Source organism: Tauraco erythrolophus, chromosome Z (genome assembly GCF_009769465.1).
Source record: "Tauraco erythrolophus isolate bTauEry1 chromosome Z, bTauEry1.pri, whole genome shotgun sequence".
Lineage (NCBI taxonomy): Eukaryota > Metazoa > Chordata > Aves > Musophagiformes > Musophagidae > Tauraco > Tauraco erythrolophus.
This window is the reverse complement of record NC_141496.1, coordinates 81,652,327-81,671,847: the sequence shown is the minus strand read 5'-3', so window position 1 is coordinate 81,671,847 and position 19,521 is coordinate 81,652,327. Positions and strand designations below refer to the sequence as shown.

Genomic DNA, 19,521 nt, shown 5'->3' with positions numbered 1-19,521 from the left:
TAGCTTGTTCTCTTAGTAATGCTTTGGTAAATATGTGCCAGTGCTGATAATTTTAGTAGAGGCATTGAACTATTTTAGGTCTGCAGAAGACATTTTGTGATTAAATAGTAATGACAGTTAATAGCATAGTCTGTAGTCTATGGATGATTAAAACAGTTGCAGAAAACTCATCAATCTTTTTTCTTTGAAGAAAGTAACATTTTTTATTCTTTGGGATTTTTTAAAAGATGATAATGACATGCCAGTTTACATAATTACTACTTTGGATAACGTAGAAGATGATCTTCTCACTCTGGAGTACATAAAGGTGAGAAAAGAGCTGACTTTGCTTTTGAATTGTAAGCCAGTCTTAAACAGTACAGTATTATTGAGCAGTTGTTGAAGGTTTTTCCTTACTTACTCACTCCTTAACATGTTGAGGATCATGTGCAAAGTCTGTCTGCTCCCTAAACAGCTTAACTTTTACATTTTAAAATAAATCACCACTAGTGATTTTTAAAATAAATTCTCTCTAATGAAATTTGCAAACTTCTGATTTGTTTGTTTTACGTGCGCTTTTGGTGGAATAGGCTGATATTAATGGACCAGAACTGAAAACTACCTATCAGAACGTTCTACAGAAAATAAAGGTATTATTAACATAATTATAAAAATTATTAACATAATTTTCTCTTTGTGGGAAGACAGGCATATTAGATAAAGACAATTTGTCTTTTCAGGTGAACTTTTCATCTCTAGATGTTCATTTGCATACTGAAGCTCTGCTGAATGCTATGAACTATCTCAATAATCTTCTACCCAAACAAGAAACTAAAGTTGCAGAAGAAGCAGTCCATGAAAAAATAGAGGAGAAGAAGGATGTCCTTAAAAAATTAAGTAAGTTATTTTTTTCTCCTCTTTTCATTCCTCTATCTTCCCTTATTTGAGCAAGAAAGAAAACAGACTCATTTTCTATTTTTGTAAGCCTGTCAATGACTCTTGAAATGCGAAATTTTGTTGAGGATATATTTACTTATCCACTTCACGACGTTTTTTATTTTCAGTGGTAATAAGAATATTAGCCATCAGAGTACTATGGGGTAGCAAGGGTATACTCTTATTCTCTGGCTGGAAATGTGTAGGTGAGGAATAACTGTATAATTAGTGAGACAAGGTAGATGCTGCAGATGTTGATGTTTCCTTAGGTGGAAATACTAAGCATGAGTTTTGAAGATATGTGTTAAAATTCACTTAGCTGAGAAAAGTATTTTTGCATTACAGCATTTTTGAGAAAAAGGTGTTTATAAAAAGTAAGGAAATTAAAAAAACTTTATGGATTAGAAAATTTAGCATGATAGTGAAAACTTTCTTGATAAATACTACATATATTCTAGACACTTTTGTGCTTTCCAAATAATAGCATAATTACCCTTTTTTCTAACTCTTCAGTGGAATGACTTTTTTACACTATCTTTCTTCCCATGATCAAAGTATTTTTGTTGGTTTAGGTTTGTAGCCTGCAGATGGGTACTCATTTAGTAATTTATTGATGTGTACACATTAGTACAAAATATATACTGTGGCATTTCATGAGCTCCAGGACAGTTTTCGTTGCTAGAGATCTACTGATTTGCTGAATGGCTAAATTCTGTTCAGCACCAGTTTTTGTAGGAATCATTTGTTGGAATTGTTGCTTTGGGTTTGAACTGCCACATGAACTTGGATTATCCTTAAAGTAAAATAAATAGGAAGTCATTGCATGATGGAAGATGGCTTGAGCATTTTCAAAGTTCTGCCATAAGAAGCTGGTAATAACATTCATTAATTTCAATTGCTGTGTTTTAGGGACACGTAAGTAGGATATGAATTTCTGCAATTTGAGAGAAACCTGGTGAACCTCCTCATGTTTCTCAAAGTTATCTAGTACTCTGTAGATACCCGGTTTCTATGCATAAATTTAAGGTGCCTAGCTTTCCTTGACCTGTAAAAGTGTTAGCACTGTGGCATCCAGGAAGGGGTGCAGGCCAGTCAGTTATCCAGTAATACTGTTCTGAAGAAATTATTCTGCTCTAATAAGGTTAATCTCATCTCTTTCCATGTGCAGTTTTCTGACATGTTGGTCAAGACATATCTTTGCTGTGTATTCGAGCGTATGCAAAAAAACCCATAATTGTGTTTTTTTGTTTCTTCCTGCCCCTCCCCACTCCCTTGGATGAATTAGGATCATAGATCATAGATTGGTTTGGGAAGGGACCTTAAAGATCATCTAGTTCCAACCCCCCTTCCATGGGTAGGAACACTCTCCACTACACCAGGTTGCCCAAAACCTCATCCAACCTGGCCTTAAACACTTCCAGGGATGGGGCATCTACAACTTCTCTGGGCAGCCTGTTCCGGTGCCTCACCATCCTCAACGTAAAAAAATTCTTCCTTATATCTAATCTAAATCTGCCCTCTTTCAGTTTAAAGCCATTGCCCCTTGTCCTATCACTACATGCCCTTGTAAAAAGTCCCTCTCCAGCTTTCCTGTAGGCCCCCTTTAAGTACTGGAAGGCTCCTATAATATCACGCCGGAGCCTTCTCTTCTCCAGGCTGAACAGCCCCAGCTCTCTCAGCCTGTCTTCGTAGCAGAGGTGCTTCAGCTCTCGGATCATCTTTGTGGCCTCCTCTGCACCTGCTACAGCAACTGAAAACAGTATTCCAGGTGGGGTCTCACGAGAGCGGAGTAAAGGGGCAGAATCACCTCCCTCGACCTGCTTGCCACACTTCTTTGGATGCAGCCCAGGATACGGTTGGCTTTCTGGGCTGCCGGTGCACATTGCCGGCTCATGTTGATCTTCTCATCCACCAGCACTCCCAAGTCCTTTTCCTCAGGGCTGCTCTCAATCCATTCTCTACCCAGCCTGTACTTGTGCTTGGGATTGCCCTGACCCACATGGTCTTGGCCTTGCACTTGGCCTTGTTGAACTTGATGAGGTTCTCACAAGCCCACCTCTCCAGCCTGTCAGGGTCCCTCTGGATGGCATCCCTTCCCTCCAGTGTGTCCACAACACCACACAGCTTGATGTCATCTGCAAACTTGCTGAGGGTGCACTTGATCCCACTGTCCATGTTGCCAACAACGATGTTAAATAGCACTGACCCCTGAGGAACACCACTCGTCACTGGCCTCCACTTGGACATTGAACAGTTGACCACAACTCTTTGAGTGCGACTGTCCAGCCAATTCCTCATCCACCGGATGGTCCATCCATCAAAACCATGTCTTTCCAGTTTGGAGACAAGGATGTCGTGTGGGACAGTATCAAATGCTTTGGACAAGTCCAGGTAGACGATGTCAGTTGCTCTTCCCCTATCCGTCAATGCTGTAACCTCATCGTAGAAGGCCACCAAATTAGTCAGGCAGGATTTGCCCTTAGTGAAGCCATGTTGGCTGTCAAATTGAGACTTTTGAGGGCCTTACAGTTATATTATTACCTTATATTTGATGATCATGAATCTCTTATGAATAACTTGCTTGCTATGCCATGCCATTTTATTGTTCTCTGACCAGGAATTTGGCAGGCCTGATTTGTTGATAATACTGTGCAAGAGCAAAAATCCAAATCACTTCCACTCTTAGATCTTGTGTCTGGGAGCTACTTTGAGATGAATGCTTTTATTAAATGCCCAACATTATGCCAATGATGTTTGTTTCTGCTCTGAGAAGGACTTCTCTGAAATCTTTCCTGTCTTTGCTTGCTGTTAATTGTAAAACACTGAGTCCAGCTAGTTATTAAAACAAAAAAGGAAACACATGCAAGAACTATGGTAGAGGGTAATTCTTAAGGTGATGTTTGTTGCAGTATTGTAGTACGTGCTCTGTGTTTCTGATTTCAGTAGTTCCTTCATAGGACTGGCCTAGCCAACCTGCTGGTGCATTGATATTTTTCTGAGGCTGCCTGCGTTCGTTGATGTTAGTTCTTATCACCATTTCAAGTTAAACTTCAGTATTAGTTTTGCATCTTTAAACCCAAAGTATCACGTTTGCAACATTGCTGAGTTTTTTTTGAGAATATTAATTGGTGCTGCCTTTACAAAGATATTTCAGTGTGTCAGAACAAATAGGTTTGTAAGTCTAGGGTATACTCGTGTTCAGTGATTAATTCACAGTGTTGCTGAGGGTCGATGATTTTATTATGAGGATGGTGAACTAGTAGCCTGAATGTGTTTTTTGAAGATGACCTTGAGATAGAAGTGGTACCTGTATTAGGGGAAAAAAAAACACCAACAAACTTTAAAGTTTTTGCGTGCAAGGCTCTTGGGATATGAGTATTTATTTCCCATATGTACTTAAATGAAATCAGTTATGTTACTTTTCTAAGCATTGTGAAACAAAGGTAATTTTCATGTCTGGAGTCAAACAGGTTATTAGCAAAATGAGAGAAAATAAGGTTTGTAGCCTCTGTTCTTGGGGGGATGATGGAGGAAGATAAAGAGGATATTTACCTTAGGAATTATGAGAGATCAGTTAAGATGAGATGTGGGAAGAGTATTGACATGTCACACAGCCATTGTCTTTCAGTTGGTGATTTTCTTTATTATTCCATCAGGTTGTTAAGAAGTTTAGTTCCTCTGCTCACTCTTTGAAGGTGTTTTGTAGGCCCCCATTGCATAATAGGACTGAGAAGTAAAAGATGGAGTAACTGCTCTGTGAAAAAAAATTCTTCCATTTAACTGTATTTTTTTAAATTATTTTTTTCTGTGTGAGATTGTTCTCATTCACGGTCATCGTTTGATTTCAGTTATACAAGGACATACTTGGATACCTGATTAAATACCGCTTGTGTACCTGTGATAGTCTGTGAACTTAAAGGTTTCTGTTCTGTGACTTACTGAGAGCTGCAGACAGAAGATTTGGCGCTTCTCTAGCTTTGACCCATTTTGCTATGCAGACAAATGCTGAAGTGTTTGGTATCTTAGAGAATTCTTGGAGGGTTCCATTAGTTTCTTAGATTTTAACGTGTGAAAATTTCGACTTCACACGTGAACTGAAAAGCTTTTCTAGGTGATTCTCCTCCCTCCTTCTCCCTCACTCCTGTACAACTGTGTAAACTAAACTTTGACTGAGGGTAGTTACTGGTTATTTTACTGCGGCTGGACTTCTGTTAGCAATGCACAGTAAAATCATGTGACTGAAGCTGATGTATTTGTGGAACCATAGCTTGACTAGGGGGTGATTGAGAAAGCCTTAACATATTCCCACGCAAAACTTGAACTTAGTATGTCATCTGAAAAGCGAGGCTGTGGAAAAGCGGTTCTAATGTTTATTGCTTCTAATTTACTGCTTTTAGCTTTGTATATAGATTACCTGTAAGAATTTACCACTTAGGACTCAAAGTTCCTGAATACAAGATATGATATTTCCCTCTGTCGTTTGAAGTACTGTATAACCTTCCTTCAGATGTGACTTTCAGAAAAAATCGACTAAGTCATTGGCTGGATCCCTTATCTGTTGACTTCTGTATTTAGCACCGTACCTGCAGATGGTGTTGTGTGGCTTCAGTCATGTCTACTCAACATAAACAGAGATTGTTTCTGTTAACATGAAATAGAATATTTTTGCTCTTATTCAGTGTTGGGAAAACCAAAAATAAGACTATAAATATTTGTACATCGCTGTTCTGAAGGGGACTATATTTGTGCTTGTATCTTTTGTAGGCCTTAAGGTTGCCCATGCTCATGTTGAAGAGTGCCCACTGTCCCTTCTCTTCAGTGTCTAGCTGTATTAATGGTATTTTCATGTTTAAAAGTCAGGTTTAGAAAATACAGGTAGTGGGGATTTAATAAAAAGTCACCTGCCATAAGTGATAAATCAAACAAGATGTTGATTTACAGACGGCTCATCAACAGACTAGATAGTGTAGTAATGTAGCTATCGTGTTAGCTGTCATGTTAGGTACCACTATTTGAGGTAAACTCCTTCATCCTGAATACACAATCTCTGATTTTCCATTGTGCTGTGTGGATGTATATTAATTGTATTTCTTGCAGTCAATAAAATAATAAAATGTTGTCGATTTTTATGTTGATTACCACTGTTTGTGAAGCACACGAGGACTCCTATATGTACAATTTTTTTGTATTGTACTTGCTAGTATGAGGACAGTGCATTTTCCCAGTGCTGTAGGCTTCATCCAAACTAGGCTTTGGGGAAGGGATACTAAATTATTACATGTCGTCCTTGAAGAACTGTAATTTTTATTACTTTGTGTTTCCCACAGCATCAAAAAAATCAAAGTATGAAGATGTTATCGACCTCAATATCTGTGCGGATTTATCCTGTTTACGTATCTTTATTAGAGAGAAAAAACATAGAATAGCTGAAATTCACATTGAAGGTAGGAGCAAAACTTTAATCACAAAGGCACAAAATTTCATAACCAAAATAGTCTCTAGATTTTTTTATGTGGTGGTTTGTTTTTTTTTGAGGTCTGGATAGCCAAGTGATCATGAAGAAAGCAGCAACAGAAGTGACTGCAAAATTAAAGAACATCGTTATTGTGGATTCTGATGAGATGGCATTGTATAAAAAGGTATGCATTTGCATGTATCATTGGCTTCTGAAAGGAATACAGGTGCTAAATTGAACTTACTTTGTGGAATCTACTCTTTAACTATGTTTTTTTTTTTTTTTCCTCTCTTAAAATAATGTTTTATGTGTTTTCCGTGAGCATTTTTCTCTATAGGCACACTGATTTTGCCCCCGCAACCAGTGATTGTTAGGCCAACATTGATTTTGTTTTTTGGTACTGTGATACCCAGCTGCTGAGATTTCAACTGAATAGTTTCAGCTATTTCAAAGATTTTATTTTTTTTTTCCCATTGTTGCGATGTTTGAAGTAAAAATGTCTTAGTAGTGTGAGGCACTGCATTTTATTTTGGAATTCAGTTTGTCCAGCATAAGTTTTTACAGTAGAGATACTCTTTTTCTTTTCTTCCTAAGGCTCTTTACATCACAGGAAAGGAAGTCTTCAACTTTAGAATGATATCATATGTGAATGCTACGGATGGCATTGCATATACAAATATGGATGTTGTTGATAATCGTGTTTATCTGACTGTTGGGTGTATTCAAGTTGTTTTTGTCAACAAGTTTGTTTCATCTATTTTGGTAAGTTAAATTTTCCAGATACTGTTCCTTAGCATTCAGATAACATTGTTGGAGCTAGAAAAGGGCAAGGTATCCCATGTGGCGTGGTGCTCCTTTGTGTAAGAACTCTTATATGCTATTGTAAAAACTTCACTGGGATTGGTGGTTGGGCTATTTGCTTTTCTTCTTCATATATTTGTTATTGTGGAACAGGTGGCTAAGCAACAATACTTGCTATTACTCTTAGTAATTTTTTTCTTTAAAAGTGATCTGTGGCAGCCTGTAGATATACAAACAGTTCATTGTTTATAACACTGAAATATAGGTAATAAACCCATGAAAATTAAGGCTTTTTCCATAAATTCTGTTAAGTAAATCTATGTTTTACTCTCCATATGGGTAAATGAAACATAACGAAACATGATTCATACAAGTCACGTTACAAGGTTGTTACTGTTACCATCTAATTTGCCAAATATTTAGTATGGAAATTTATTATTTTATCTATGCATACTTTATCATATTTTCAGGGGGGAAGATTATCCTGTTAAGGAATTCAGAAAAAGCGCGTAGCAAAAGTAGTATCTTCAGATGATTTGTGATTTAAAAAACTGATTCTTAGTATTTTTGAAGTAGTGTAATTCTTAATAAAATTCCCAAGATCTGTATTTTTTTTTCCCATAGGCTTTTATAAATAATTTTCAAGCCGCCAAGGAAGCTCTTACTGAGGCAACTGTTCAAGCAGCAGAGAAAGCAGCTACAGGTGTAAAAGAGCTAGCGGAGCGTAGTTCCCGTTTGGCCCTAGATATCAATATTAAAGCCCCTGTTGTGATAATTCCACAGTCAGCAATGTCTGCGAATGTTCTGGTGGCTGATCTTGGTCTAATCACTGTGAAGAACCAATTCTTTATTGCTAAAACAAAAACACGGTATAATCTCCCACCTGTTGTTGACTCTATGACGGTGAAATTGAGCGAACTAAAGTTATACAGGTAATGTAGTGTCAAGATTTTTATTTTTATTTTTTTTTTTACATTCAAGTAATCCTTTGGATATGCTCCAGTTGGAGAGCTTTGAGAAGTTGTTATCAAAATAAATTAGTTAATGGTAGGTGGTTGACAGATACACTATTATCTTGAAACATAACAGCAAATTAATAAAAGTTTTGTAAAAGCAGTTAAAACGTATGGTTTAGGAGAAATAGGAAATAGCAATCTACTCATCTTTTAATAGAAGCAAATGTCTGTTTAGGGAATATTGTGTAGAATAATAGACTTATGCATCATTCACTACTTTTATAAATGGATATAACCTGTCTCAATGCCTATTTCGATGGGGTTTTCAAGCTATACATAGCAGCAAAGATGTCAAGATAGATAGTCAGAAAGAAGTATTTGAAAGTGGGCCTTGGTGCAGGGAGAGGGAAGGGAGGGAATTTTCAAACACAGTTGAGTACTGAAGAAAGAAGGAGTTGCTGTTAAGTGGAGAGCAGTTAAGAGATTGTAACTTCCAAAAAGTTACTGTTTCTTGCCTGGTATATGTCTGTTGTCTCGTCCATGCTAAGAAAAGATGTCTAGTTGATGGAGCAAAGCTTTAACTAGAGATATTAGGAGTAGTATGAAGACTGTTTTACAGTACTATTCGAAAAGGTGAGGAAAAGACAGAAATGTGTTTGTGTTTGAACATGTAGGTGAAGTATAGCACATACAGCTGAGAGTATTTTGTTTCTGTTCACAGATCGTGCTATGAGCCGGGTTCGTTGCAGACTGAAGTACAGTTGCTGCAGCCACTCAATCTGGAAGTAGCTGTCGAACGAAACTTAGCTGCTGCATGGTATAACGAAGTTCCTGATATTGAAATATCTGGCAGACTCAAGCCAATGAATGTAAGCACTCATTTCTGAAAGCAGCTGTTAAAATATCTGTGGAAAATTGACTCGTTTTTCTGTCATAAAAGGTGCAAGTTCCTTGGTTAGAGTATTGTTTGATTTCAAGACATTTTGTGGATTTTGTTTCATAGGGAAAAATGAAACAAATAGCTTATATCAGAACCAAAAGCTATGTATTTCATCTGTGATACTGCAGGCAGAGTTTGTACTATATATTGACTGCTTCTAGTTCAACATGGGTGTGCTGTTATAGCTACCTTTTACCTGTCAGTTAACATCTTTAAAAGAAGGATTGGAAAAAGTTGAGTTTTGTTGGTCTGTTCATTAGCAGCGCCGACTGTGAATTCATACGTGTGACAAGCCTGAGTATGAGATAGTGCACGTGCTCATTTAAATTTAACATCAAAAAATATAAAGCTTGCTGGTTGTTTGAGGAAAGCCAGTTTGCCAAATTTTGAAATAGAACTAGTAACCATTACTATGAAGTACTTTGTGACTAAATGCAAATGACAATTTTGGGTGGCTGTAAATCGAACTATACATGTGTACTGCTAACATTCAATTCCTAAATCGTAGCTTTGTAAAGAAAGTTCGTGAACAAAAGCAAAATAATGTGTGAAAGACTTCTTATTTCTTGAAGTTACTGTAAGGGGTTGTGAGGATTTGAGAAAAACATTTTACTTTGTTCTTTAGTCTCCTGAACAGAGACTCAGATGAGATTAATTTGGTTTGTTTATGTGTGAACTTAGATTTTACCTACCCAAAGTTTCATGAACTGAGTTTTCAGAGTTTAATAACAATCTTTTTAAAAGTTAATTCTCAGTCAGGAAGACATTACCACAATACTGAGGACACTAAATGAAAATATAGGTGGAAGCTCTGGTTCATCAGCGTCTTTACCAGAACCAAAAGATACGACTAGCCATTCTAGTGATATGCATAATACTTCACAGCACTCTGCAGGTAATGTTTTCTAAAATTGCATGTGGTCTAGTGTTTTTAGGTATTACTGCCAATTTATTATTTCTGTTAAAAATGTCTTTATGAAAGAATGCCAGATTCAGATGTTTCTAACAGTGTGCCTTGACATTGTGATTTTAGCTATACCTAACAATAGTGATAATGAATGCAAGCAACTGGGCAACTGTAGTGAGTTTTGTAGCATGATGTCTTTTAATGTAAGCACTATCTTGTTTTACTGGTAACAATACAGTGAGCACCTAAAAGTCTGTCAGCTGAATTTGGTAACATCCCAGCTTTGGAAAGTTGCTATGTTACTCTTTTTACTATGTATGCTGGTTCTGTTGCTGTTCAGTTTTAGAACTGTCTTGTTATAATAACGGCATCCCTAAAAGTTGTTCCTATTCAGTAGGCATCATTCCCCATGACCTGTTCAGCACACACTAAAAAAAGAGCAAGGAAGGTTAAGAAGAGAATCTTTTGTTGAACTCTTCTATTAAATGTGAAAAATAGCAAAAATGTGACAAGAGGAGCAACTGCGGGTGAAAGGAAGCTTGTATTCTCTGTAACATTCTTGCACACAGTACCATATAACATTAAGGGAAGTTGTACATTTGTGTCTTAAAGATGGTAAAAATTCCACACAGAATATAGAAGTGGAATATTTTATTTTCTCAAACATTGTGTGATTTTTTTGCCAAAAGTAATTACAGAGAGCATGATAAGCATATCTTAAGTGTGGATGGATTTACATATGGAGGAGAAGGGATGTGGTTGTCTTTATAGTCCTTAGTGAGGATGTTGGTTTTGGTTTTGTGTTTGGTTTTGTTTTGTTTTGTTTTGTTTTTTTTACTTTAGTTGCAGTCAGGTTATTTTCTTTAATATTAAGTGTTTTTCTAATTTCTGAAAGGTGTAACTGTGGTGACATCAGCTGTGGTGGAATTGCACTCACCTATGAAAATAAAAACAACACTAAAACTGGACTTCAGATTCGACTCTCTGACTTTGGTATTGTATAGTCCAAATTCAAAACAGGTAAATATGATTTTGGGTACAAAGAGAAAGAAGCAGCTTTAAGGTTGCCTAGAGTTCTGGAAATTCTGAACAGGAATAGTTTGATTAATGAGCAGAGAGAGTGATTTATAGCAATAGCCACAAACATGGTGGAAGTGATAAATAACCATTTTTATGAAGACTCGTGGCAGATATTACAAGAAAGAATAACCAGTGGTATCACATAGTATGTGGCATCTTCTGTGATCTAACTAAAAATTTTGTGAAAACTTACTTTAGTTTAAAATACAGTTTGGGAAGAAGGAAATACAGGGAAATGCAACATGTTCTTTAGTTACACACATGCATATGTGTGGACACACACATATACAAATAAAACTGTGGAGACACATTTTAAGTTTGTATTACAGTATGAATGCATTTTTATTTTTCTTGTTTTAAATTTATGAAACTTGTCAGCAAATTTCTGACTAAAAGTTTGGTAATATTTTACTGTAAACTTATAGCTTGTTATTTTAGATTTTGAAAAATTTTCCAGTGTCCGGCTAAACACTACGTAGACGTAACAGGCAAAACTTAATTTCTTATTTGGCATCTTTGCATATATTTGTGTATTTTTTAAACAGCAAACAAACCAAAATTGCGTATGACAATTCTACTTTCTTTGAAACATTGTCTTCCTCTCATTAATGTTATTGTTGTCTTTTGAATTACCGGTGGGTTTATTTAATATATTGTTGTTAGAAATCTTACCAGTTAAATAAAGCTGTGTATCACACCTGTATATTATTTCCATTACCTTTAAGCAAATCTAAAAACATGTTTTCATTTGATTTAAACAGGTTACAAATTTGGATCAGAGAGATGACCTTTTGAAGCTTGCAGAGTTTAAGTTAGTTTTGATGTCAGCTGCTGTCAAAATGTTATCAGATGGTTCAATGAATGCTTCAGTCAAGCTGGCAAACTGTACATTAGATGATAAAAGACAGTCAATCCAGAAGGCTACACCAAGGTCTGTGTATTGACATAAATTACTTTTTGTTGGAGTTAGACAAAGAGCTCCAAATGTTTCCATTTTAGTATTCTGTTAAAACTGCAATTGCTTTGGTGTAAGTGTTTAATATTAAAGTACATGTTACTGTAGACTTAAGTGTCTTACTTGCCATTCGTTCCACATCTTGTTTCTGAGAGACCAATATGAGTACCAGAAACAAACATTAAATATGAAATTAATAAATGCATATAGAAACAAATTTCATTTTCAGCTTTACTAAACTGCTAGCTAAGTAAGACTAATACTTTTTTTTGTGAAAAGTGACAGACTTCAGTCAAGTGAAGTGTAATACTTTTGATATGTAAACAAGGAATTGTTGTGGTTTTGACTTGTTAAATTTGTGAACACCTGTAGTTGCCAATGTATGGGAGTTCAGTTAGTTTTCAAGTTTTATAAAGTTTATGTTAATGTTCTTATTGGTAATGTGTTAAAATTTTTGGTGTTACTTTTTAAGTTCACTGCCGTTAATGTGTTGCTGCTGAAGTGAGAATCTTGAGTGTTTTTCAGTATTTGTGACTGTTTTTTTTTATTCTCTCATTAAATGCCACCTTAATGGTCTTTCAGGATGGTGGAAATGAAACATGGATATGAAAAGAAAGTTATGGTGGATATAAACTATAAGCAGGGGAGAGATGGCACTGTTCTTGACGTGATTGTTCAAGAGATATACCTTTGTGCAAGCATGGAGTTTCTACTTACTGTTGCAGATATATTCCTAAAGGCTAATGCAGAAAGTGCTGCTGCACAGAGAAATCTTAAACAGTCATTACCTTTAAAGGAGCAAGGTACATACCGGAAATATTAAAAAATTTGTATTTACCCATTTAGTTTTGGTATTATAATACTATTTTTTAAAACTATAATACTCTTTTTATGCTATTCCCTATGTTTGTGTGTATAGAACAGCTGCTTTAACCATTGATGTTTGTTTCTTTGTCTTGTGGCTATTGGTTCATGTCCCTTGGTCTTTATTTCCTAATTAAGCTTTGTCTTACTGGACAAAGGAAATACTTAAAAATGTATTTATAAAATAAAATTAGAAAGGGCAACTACATGTGGCATCCTATGGATTTGTTAGGCTATCTTTACAGTCTCCCACCACCATCATAACTTTCATCCTTCCTGAGAATGATGAAGCATATTATATTATGCTTAAATATGAATTCAGATATTGCTGCCTAGAAATGTTGTCATTTCACCTGTCATCTGATGTGCTTTTCCTCCTACATCAGGAAACAGACTGGCAGCCTGAGTCCTCGGATTGGTCTTTCTAGTGCAGGACCCTATACCTGACATCAGAAATTGGTCCTTTAGAGAAGGAAATAGGCTCTTTATGGGCTCATACAAAGGGACTTCCAAAGCTTGAATAGTTCACATTAGGTCTGCAAAGCAAGTCCCTTTGTTTTGTTTTTGATTTCCTGTACAGAAAAATGTATACTTCTTACACAGAAGTATATTGGTACTGCAGATGGTTACATCAAGCACTAGTAAATGCTGCATTATTGTCCCCTGGAAAAATGTGTGTTTTCCTGCTCCAGAGAACAGAAAATGTGTCCAGCATTTTCATAAGACCTTATCATAGCTGGCTGCTGTAGATATTTAGTGAAGCTGATGAATTTGCTAGCATCAGAGGTAATAACAGTGGTGATAACTGTTGTCCTTTCCATTTTGACAAAGAAGCTTTGTGGAATCTTTTGTTGTATCTGAAAATAATTAGAGGTTTAATGATTTTGTATCTCCAGTGAAGAGCCTAGAAATAAGTCAGTTGCAGGGATCTACAGGTTTTCTGACACCAGGTATGCTAGATCTTATCACTAAATCTTTAAAGCTTCTCTATAAGTTATGAGAGATGTAAGTAATGACAATTTAGTCTTTGAACAATTAATCTAATTTAATTTCTGTTTTTGAAGCAACTGTGCAGCCTGTATCGACAATGGAAATGAACATTGTTGTTAAAAATCCAGAGATTGTGTTTGTGGCCGATTTAACAAGAAGTGATGCTCCTGCATTGGTGGTTACAACACAGTGTGAGGTCTTCATTAAAAATAGCCCTGAAAGGTATAGCATGACAGCTGCTGTTAAAGAGATACAAATGAAAGCATGCCCGTTTCTTCCAGAAAAAAGGAAAGGGAACATTACTACGGTGAGTTTGCAAACATCCAGTTTGTGTTTAAAAGGTGCTTATATTTAAACGTATACTACTAGAATGCAAGTTATTTCTGAAGCTTTCATCATTAGAACATATATTGCAGATATATGAGTAAAATTTTGTGGCTAACTTATTTTATTGATTTTATTCTGCCTGGTATGCCGAAAAACGTCGTCTTGATCTGTGGCTTTGAGGTTTGCTTTGGATGACAAACTAAAATTAAGAGCCCAGAGGAGTAAAATGTTAATAATCTCTTATTCCTTGTAAGCCAAATAAATAAAGATTTTATGACTGTATGCTATTTCAAATGCAATGTAGTAAATTTGGAATGCTTTCAGTCTGAAACTTTGCATTGAATAACTATGTAATTGAGTAGCAAAGGGTCACACACAGAATAGGAAGTATGTATTATGAAATAAGTTACTTATCGTATGCTATTCATAGATTATTTTGTGTTAAGGTCCATAGATCCATTATATTAAAACTGCCTGTTTGTATTTTGGCAACAGAATCAGACTTCTTAGTTACTGGCCAGGTGGGAATACGTTGACTCCCGGAGCTTCTTACAGCTTTTCTGCATCTACAGCAGACTATGTCAGTTAACTCTGTAATGATATTGTTGTATCAGAGAAAAAATTCAATTTGACTGTATATCTGACTGTTATCAGACCACAAATGAATTTTGAAGAACGAGTCTTTTCAACTCTGTGTTAATACCTGCTTACTTTATGGAGCTATGTAGGACAAACCAAAGCTATAAGCAGAAAGGGCTGGGACTTCCATTTCATCTCCTTATCAGATACTTTCATAGCAGCTTAGTTCAGTCCTTAGGCTAGACACAGACTTTGATTGCATTAATCTGTTAACACTTTAGTCCCTGAGGAAGCGATGCACTTGCGCTGATAGCCACAACATAATGCAAAGTTGCTTGACTTCCATTTCCATAGCTGCCAAATATGGCACAAATGTGGCTAGCTTTGTAGAAAGCAATTAGAAGGCTTCAAACCAAGCCTTCCCTCTTACAGGAATATCTTCGGCTTCAATGTCTTAACTCAGACTGTTGAAACAGAGAAAAAGACCAGTATCTGACAGGATGCTTGTGCTATGAAGAGGGAAAAAACTTCAGAGGAACTTAGCTTTTATGCTTAAAACAGTACCTTCTTTGAAAGGTTCAGAAAGTTCTTGAGAGAATAGTAAAGGTCAAAAAAGACCACCTCTACAAATAGCAGCATAACTGTCCCTTTTGAAAACATGAACACAAGGAAATCTCTGAACCAAGTTTTTTTTATAAGCAATGTGGTTTCAGTCTGGGAAAATAATCAGAGAAATAGAGATTCAGATGATGTTCTATGGCCACCTTTAGTCAAGAAAGAAAATGTATGATATGAGGTTATATAAGATTACAAGACTGCTGAAGGCTGATATTGGTGTGAAGTTTTTATATTGCCTAAACTTTGAAGACAATAGTGACAGATGAATTCATCCTCCTGATGAATAGGTTTCCCCAGATACCCAGGAAATCTAATCCATCTGGATTTAGAGCAGCACAAGTGATGAGGTTCTCTCTGTACATTTCTCACTTGCACCTTGATCTAAAGAAGAATATGTTCCTTTTCGTTCCTGGCTGTAAGACAGAAGAAGAAAAAAATAATTTGAACAGCAGAGGATAACATAATAATAAGGGCAAAAAAATTATTTTAGATCAAACTCACTTGGGAAAAGCGTGGTAAAGCTGTTTCAAGGTGTTTTCATGCACCCAGCATCTGATTCGGATACGGACAGAGATGTCAAGAAAGATTGCAAAATCAATATTGTTTGAAATCACCATTTTTGAAAGACTTATTGTCTCACGTAGGGACTGGAGAGCAAATTTTCCTGTCAATACAGTATCAGTAGAGTTTAATGGTATCTGAGTGCTTTATTAATCACATAGCAGTATGATTTTGTTTATAGTGTACCTTAAATTTGTTTTTAGTAAACCTTAGCAAGTGGGAGTATGCAAGGAGTAATTGTAAAATAAAGCTGAACTTACTGATTGCAATTCAAACAGTGATGTATTTATTCAGGAAAACTCTTAAGTGTTGTTGCTGTGTTGCCCTTAACTGAGAAGTCTGGTTCTCCTCAAAAGTCGCGGGCATGATGATGTGATGTATTTGAAGACATCTGCAGACTTTACCTAAGGAATGGAGTTACTGAAGTGTAATTTGTTTTACTGTTGCTAACATTTGAATTTTTAATGATTGAGAATGTCTCAGGTGGTGGTTCTGATACTTTTTTTTTTTTTTTTACATTTGAACACATTACTAGTGTTCAGATTACTCTTAATTTTTGAAGAGCTAAATAAATGGTAACTTTTCCTTTTGGTATTTTCGATGTGTAGTATTTAAAAGTATATGATTTTTTTTAAGATTTTTTTTCTCTATTTAACATGTGCTTTTACTTTTTTGTGTAGGTGTTACAGCCTTGTGACCTCTTCTTTGAAATGAAACGGTCAGGTACTAATCCACAGACAGCTGATCTAACGATTAAGTCTCTAACAATAAAAGTAGGTAGACTTTCATTGTGTTTTTAGTTCTCTACTCCTTCCTACTCGGAAGACTTTGAAGCTATGTTCTTAAACATATGTTTATGTTTCTTAAAAAAAATAAATCAGAATGACTGCAGTGGGGAATTGTTTCTGTTCTTCATCAAGTCACCTAGCTGTTTAGGATGCAAAACCAAACAAAATGCAAAATTAACAATCATGTCACAATGCTCTAGTTTTGGAATCTATGTCTTATAAAGTGGCCTGATGTACGGAGATAAGTTTTGAAGTGTTCAGGTAGAGCATTGGATGATGTAGTTTAGATAGCTCCCATCTGGAAGAAAAGCAGGGGTTGAAAATCTGAATAGGTTGAACAGTAGCTTATGGAAAGGAATGAATTTTCATCTTTTTTATGTGAAGAATAGAAGTGTTTTGTTAGTGTAACGTATTCATTATAATGTTGTGTTTGAAAGTCACTGACTCTTTCCTGTGCTAGTTTCTCACTTCCAATTATTCCGACTTCTTATTTGTAGGTTTCACCAATAATCATAAACACAGTAATTACTATTACATCAGCCCTTTATCAAACTGCAGAAACAACAGAAGAAGAGATTAGTCAAATTCCTCCAGACTTGTGGAATAAGAAAGATATAAAAAATTTAAAAATGTGGTTTCTTGAAGAGTCAAATGAAAATGAAGATACAAATCCAACTGCTGAACTGGTTCCTACAGGAGAGTCATTGAAAATGAATGTAGAGTCTGTTCTTCTAACACTTGAAGCTGGGGTTGGGCACCGCACTGTACCAATGCTTTTAGCCAAGTCCTCATTTCTTGGAGAAGTCAAAAACTGGAGTACTCTAATCAACTTACGTTCTCGTCTTGAGCTAGAGGTGAGAAATCCTACATAAGAAAGAAAAGTTTTCTTAAAGATATTAAACCCGTTGTGTTATTTAGATAATAAAAGAAAAATATTTTGTATATTTGATGACTAAACTTCTGCAGATATGTGTTGTGGAAGCAGGACGGGAATGAAGTGTTGAAGTATTTAAAATGAAAATCTAATGCATTAGATGTAATGTATTAATGGCTGTTACTGGTGTTACACAATCTCACGTTTACCCTCTGTACAGGTTCCTAAAGGTCTGTCACATCAGTGTTAAATTTTGGAGTAGCAACTGGCTGAAACTCTTTGACTCTCTTAAGATTCCAGTAGAATATATCCATGTGTGACTTCTATAAAATACTGTGTGGTACCAATATTGTACTTAAAAACATCCAAACTGGCTCATATTCAGAAATTAGTGACATAAAATTCAGTGGTTGTTATAAGTATAGTCTTCCTTATAATATAGTGCTTCTAGTTTCGACAGTTTAAGCCAAAATTATGTCTTAAGTGACGCACCTTATATCACTCATTTGGAAGTGGGTCTTTGCAGCGGAGACTCAGCTGCCTCGTTTATTTCTCTTGTGCATTTCCTTCATCTTATGGTGGGAGCTGAAGCTGCACTCTGTTTATAAATCTTTTATATTACCAAAGTAATTAATATACTTGTAAATCAGAATTTTAAGTCTTTTAGATATCTGTAGAGCTTTCATTCATTCAACAGTTGTAATTGCCTGATTGACTTCATTTCGGCAGGTGCACTATTTTAATGAGATGTTTGGGGTGTGGGAACCTTTGCTTGAACCGCTAGAAGTTGAGAAGACTGATTTATTCAACCCATGGGTTCTAGAAATCAAGGTATGTTTTCCAAAGCTGAACTCAAGTCTTCCATTTCAACAGCTTAGAAAAAAACAAATGCTCTGCACCTTTCATTGCTGAGACTAATCTAACAATTTTGTTCCTTCTTGTTGGTTACTGAGACTTTTTTCCCAGTTAGTGAATGAAACTAGGTCTTGCATCAGTGAAGATCCAGATTCAGGGATCTTTTAAGTAATAACATCTTTCAGGTGGCAAGAAGATTGATTCCAGTTGTACTAGATAATCAGAATGGCTTTAAATCAGTTTCTCTGAACTTAGGTCATGTGCTAGTGATGCATTCAGTGACATAGGAAAGACAGAAGATGACTCATCTCATTCCACAGTAGTATCTGTAGCAGAAATATGTTGGAAATCTGGTACCTGTTGTTGACTAGCACAAAGCTCACTGTGGGAATACTGCTCTTGTTGCTTCAGTTCTGTCTTTCGTAAGGAAATAGTTTAGGTTCTGGTCTCAAAGCATTTGTCTAAGGAAGGGAAATACCTTTTTTTTGTGTTACTCTTTTTCTGTCTTAACTGTTTTCTTGCGTTGTTTTCTGCTTTTTCAAAACTTTTCAAGTGTTTTTAGCCCGTGATGTTGCTTGGAATGGGAAAACCACACTTTTCCTAAGACTATCATTATCAAGCAACTTCCTACAGTAATGACCTCAGAAGGATAAAGATTATGGACTGATAGACTGCAATTCATAAATTTCTATTAAAAATATTTGGAAGAGTTTTACAGAAAGATATGAGACTTTTGCAGGAGAAAAGTAGAAGATAGTGAGTCAAACCTCGTATCTTGCCCAGACTTGGAATGTAACATCTGGAAATAATTAGTTTTAGGTTTTCATGTATTTGAAGGAAGAAAAATAAAATAAAAATCACATGGAATACATTTTATGGCCTTCAGTGTTTCTGGAAATTATATATTTGTTTTGGAAACATATAAAGACTAAATTTAGGGTTACTGTTTTAAGAGTAGGAAATCAATTATGTGTAATAGTTTTTTTAATACAGTGTCATTAAATATGATAAGGTGAATATTTTCACACCATTTACTGGATATGTTAGTAGTTAGTA

The 19,521-nt window shown here is 35.8% G+C and overlaps 1 protein-coding gene across 7 annotated transcripts in view; it reads left to right on the top strand.

Annotated features, from left to right (window-relative positions):
• VPS13A (vacuolar protein sorting 13 homolog A) overlaps positions 1-19,521 on the top strand; it is a 111,528-nt gene that overhangs the window by 41,865 nt on the left and 50,142 nt on the right. For all 7 annotated transcript variants that reach the window (XM_086628819.1, XM_086628818.1, XM_086628824.1 and 4 more), the window contains exons 27-42: positions 228-307; positions 570-629; positions 720-876; positions 6,243-6,359; positions 6,451-6,554; positions 6,965-7,132; positions 7,796-8,103; positions 8,849-8,996; positions 9,812-9,962; positions 10,870-10,994; positions 11,816-11,985; positions 12,592-12,812; positions 13,938-14,170; positions 16,629-16,721; positions 17,234-17,590; positions 18,340-18,441. In XM_086628819.1, coding sequence (XP_086484945.1) covers positions 228-307; positions 570-629; positions 720-876; positions 6,243-6,359; positions 6,451-6,554; positions 6,965-7,132; positions 7,796-8,103; positions 8,849-8,996; positions 9,812-9,962; positions 10,870-10,994; positions 11,816-11,985; positions 12,592-12,812; positions 13,938-14,170; positions 16,629-16,721; positions 17,234-17,590; positions 18,340-18,441 — 2,594 coding nt within the window. The remainder of the gene's footprint in view (positions 1-227; positions 308-569; positions 630-719; positions 877-6,242; positions 6,360-6,450; positions 6,555-6,964; positions 7,133-7,795; positions 8,104-8,848; positions 8,997-9,811; positions 9,963-10,869; positions 10,995-11,815; positions 11,986-12,591; positions 12,813-13,937; positions 14,171-16,628; positions 16,722-17,233; positions 17,591-18,339; positions 18,442-19,521) is intronic.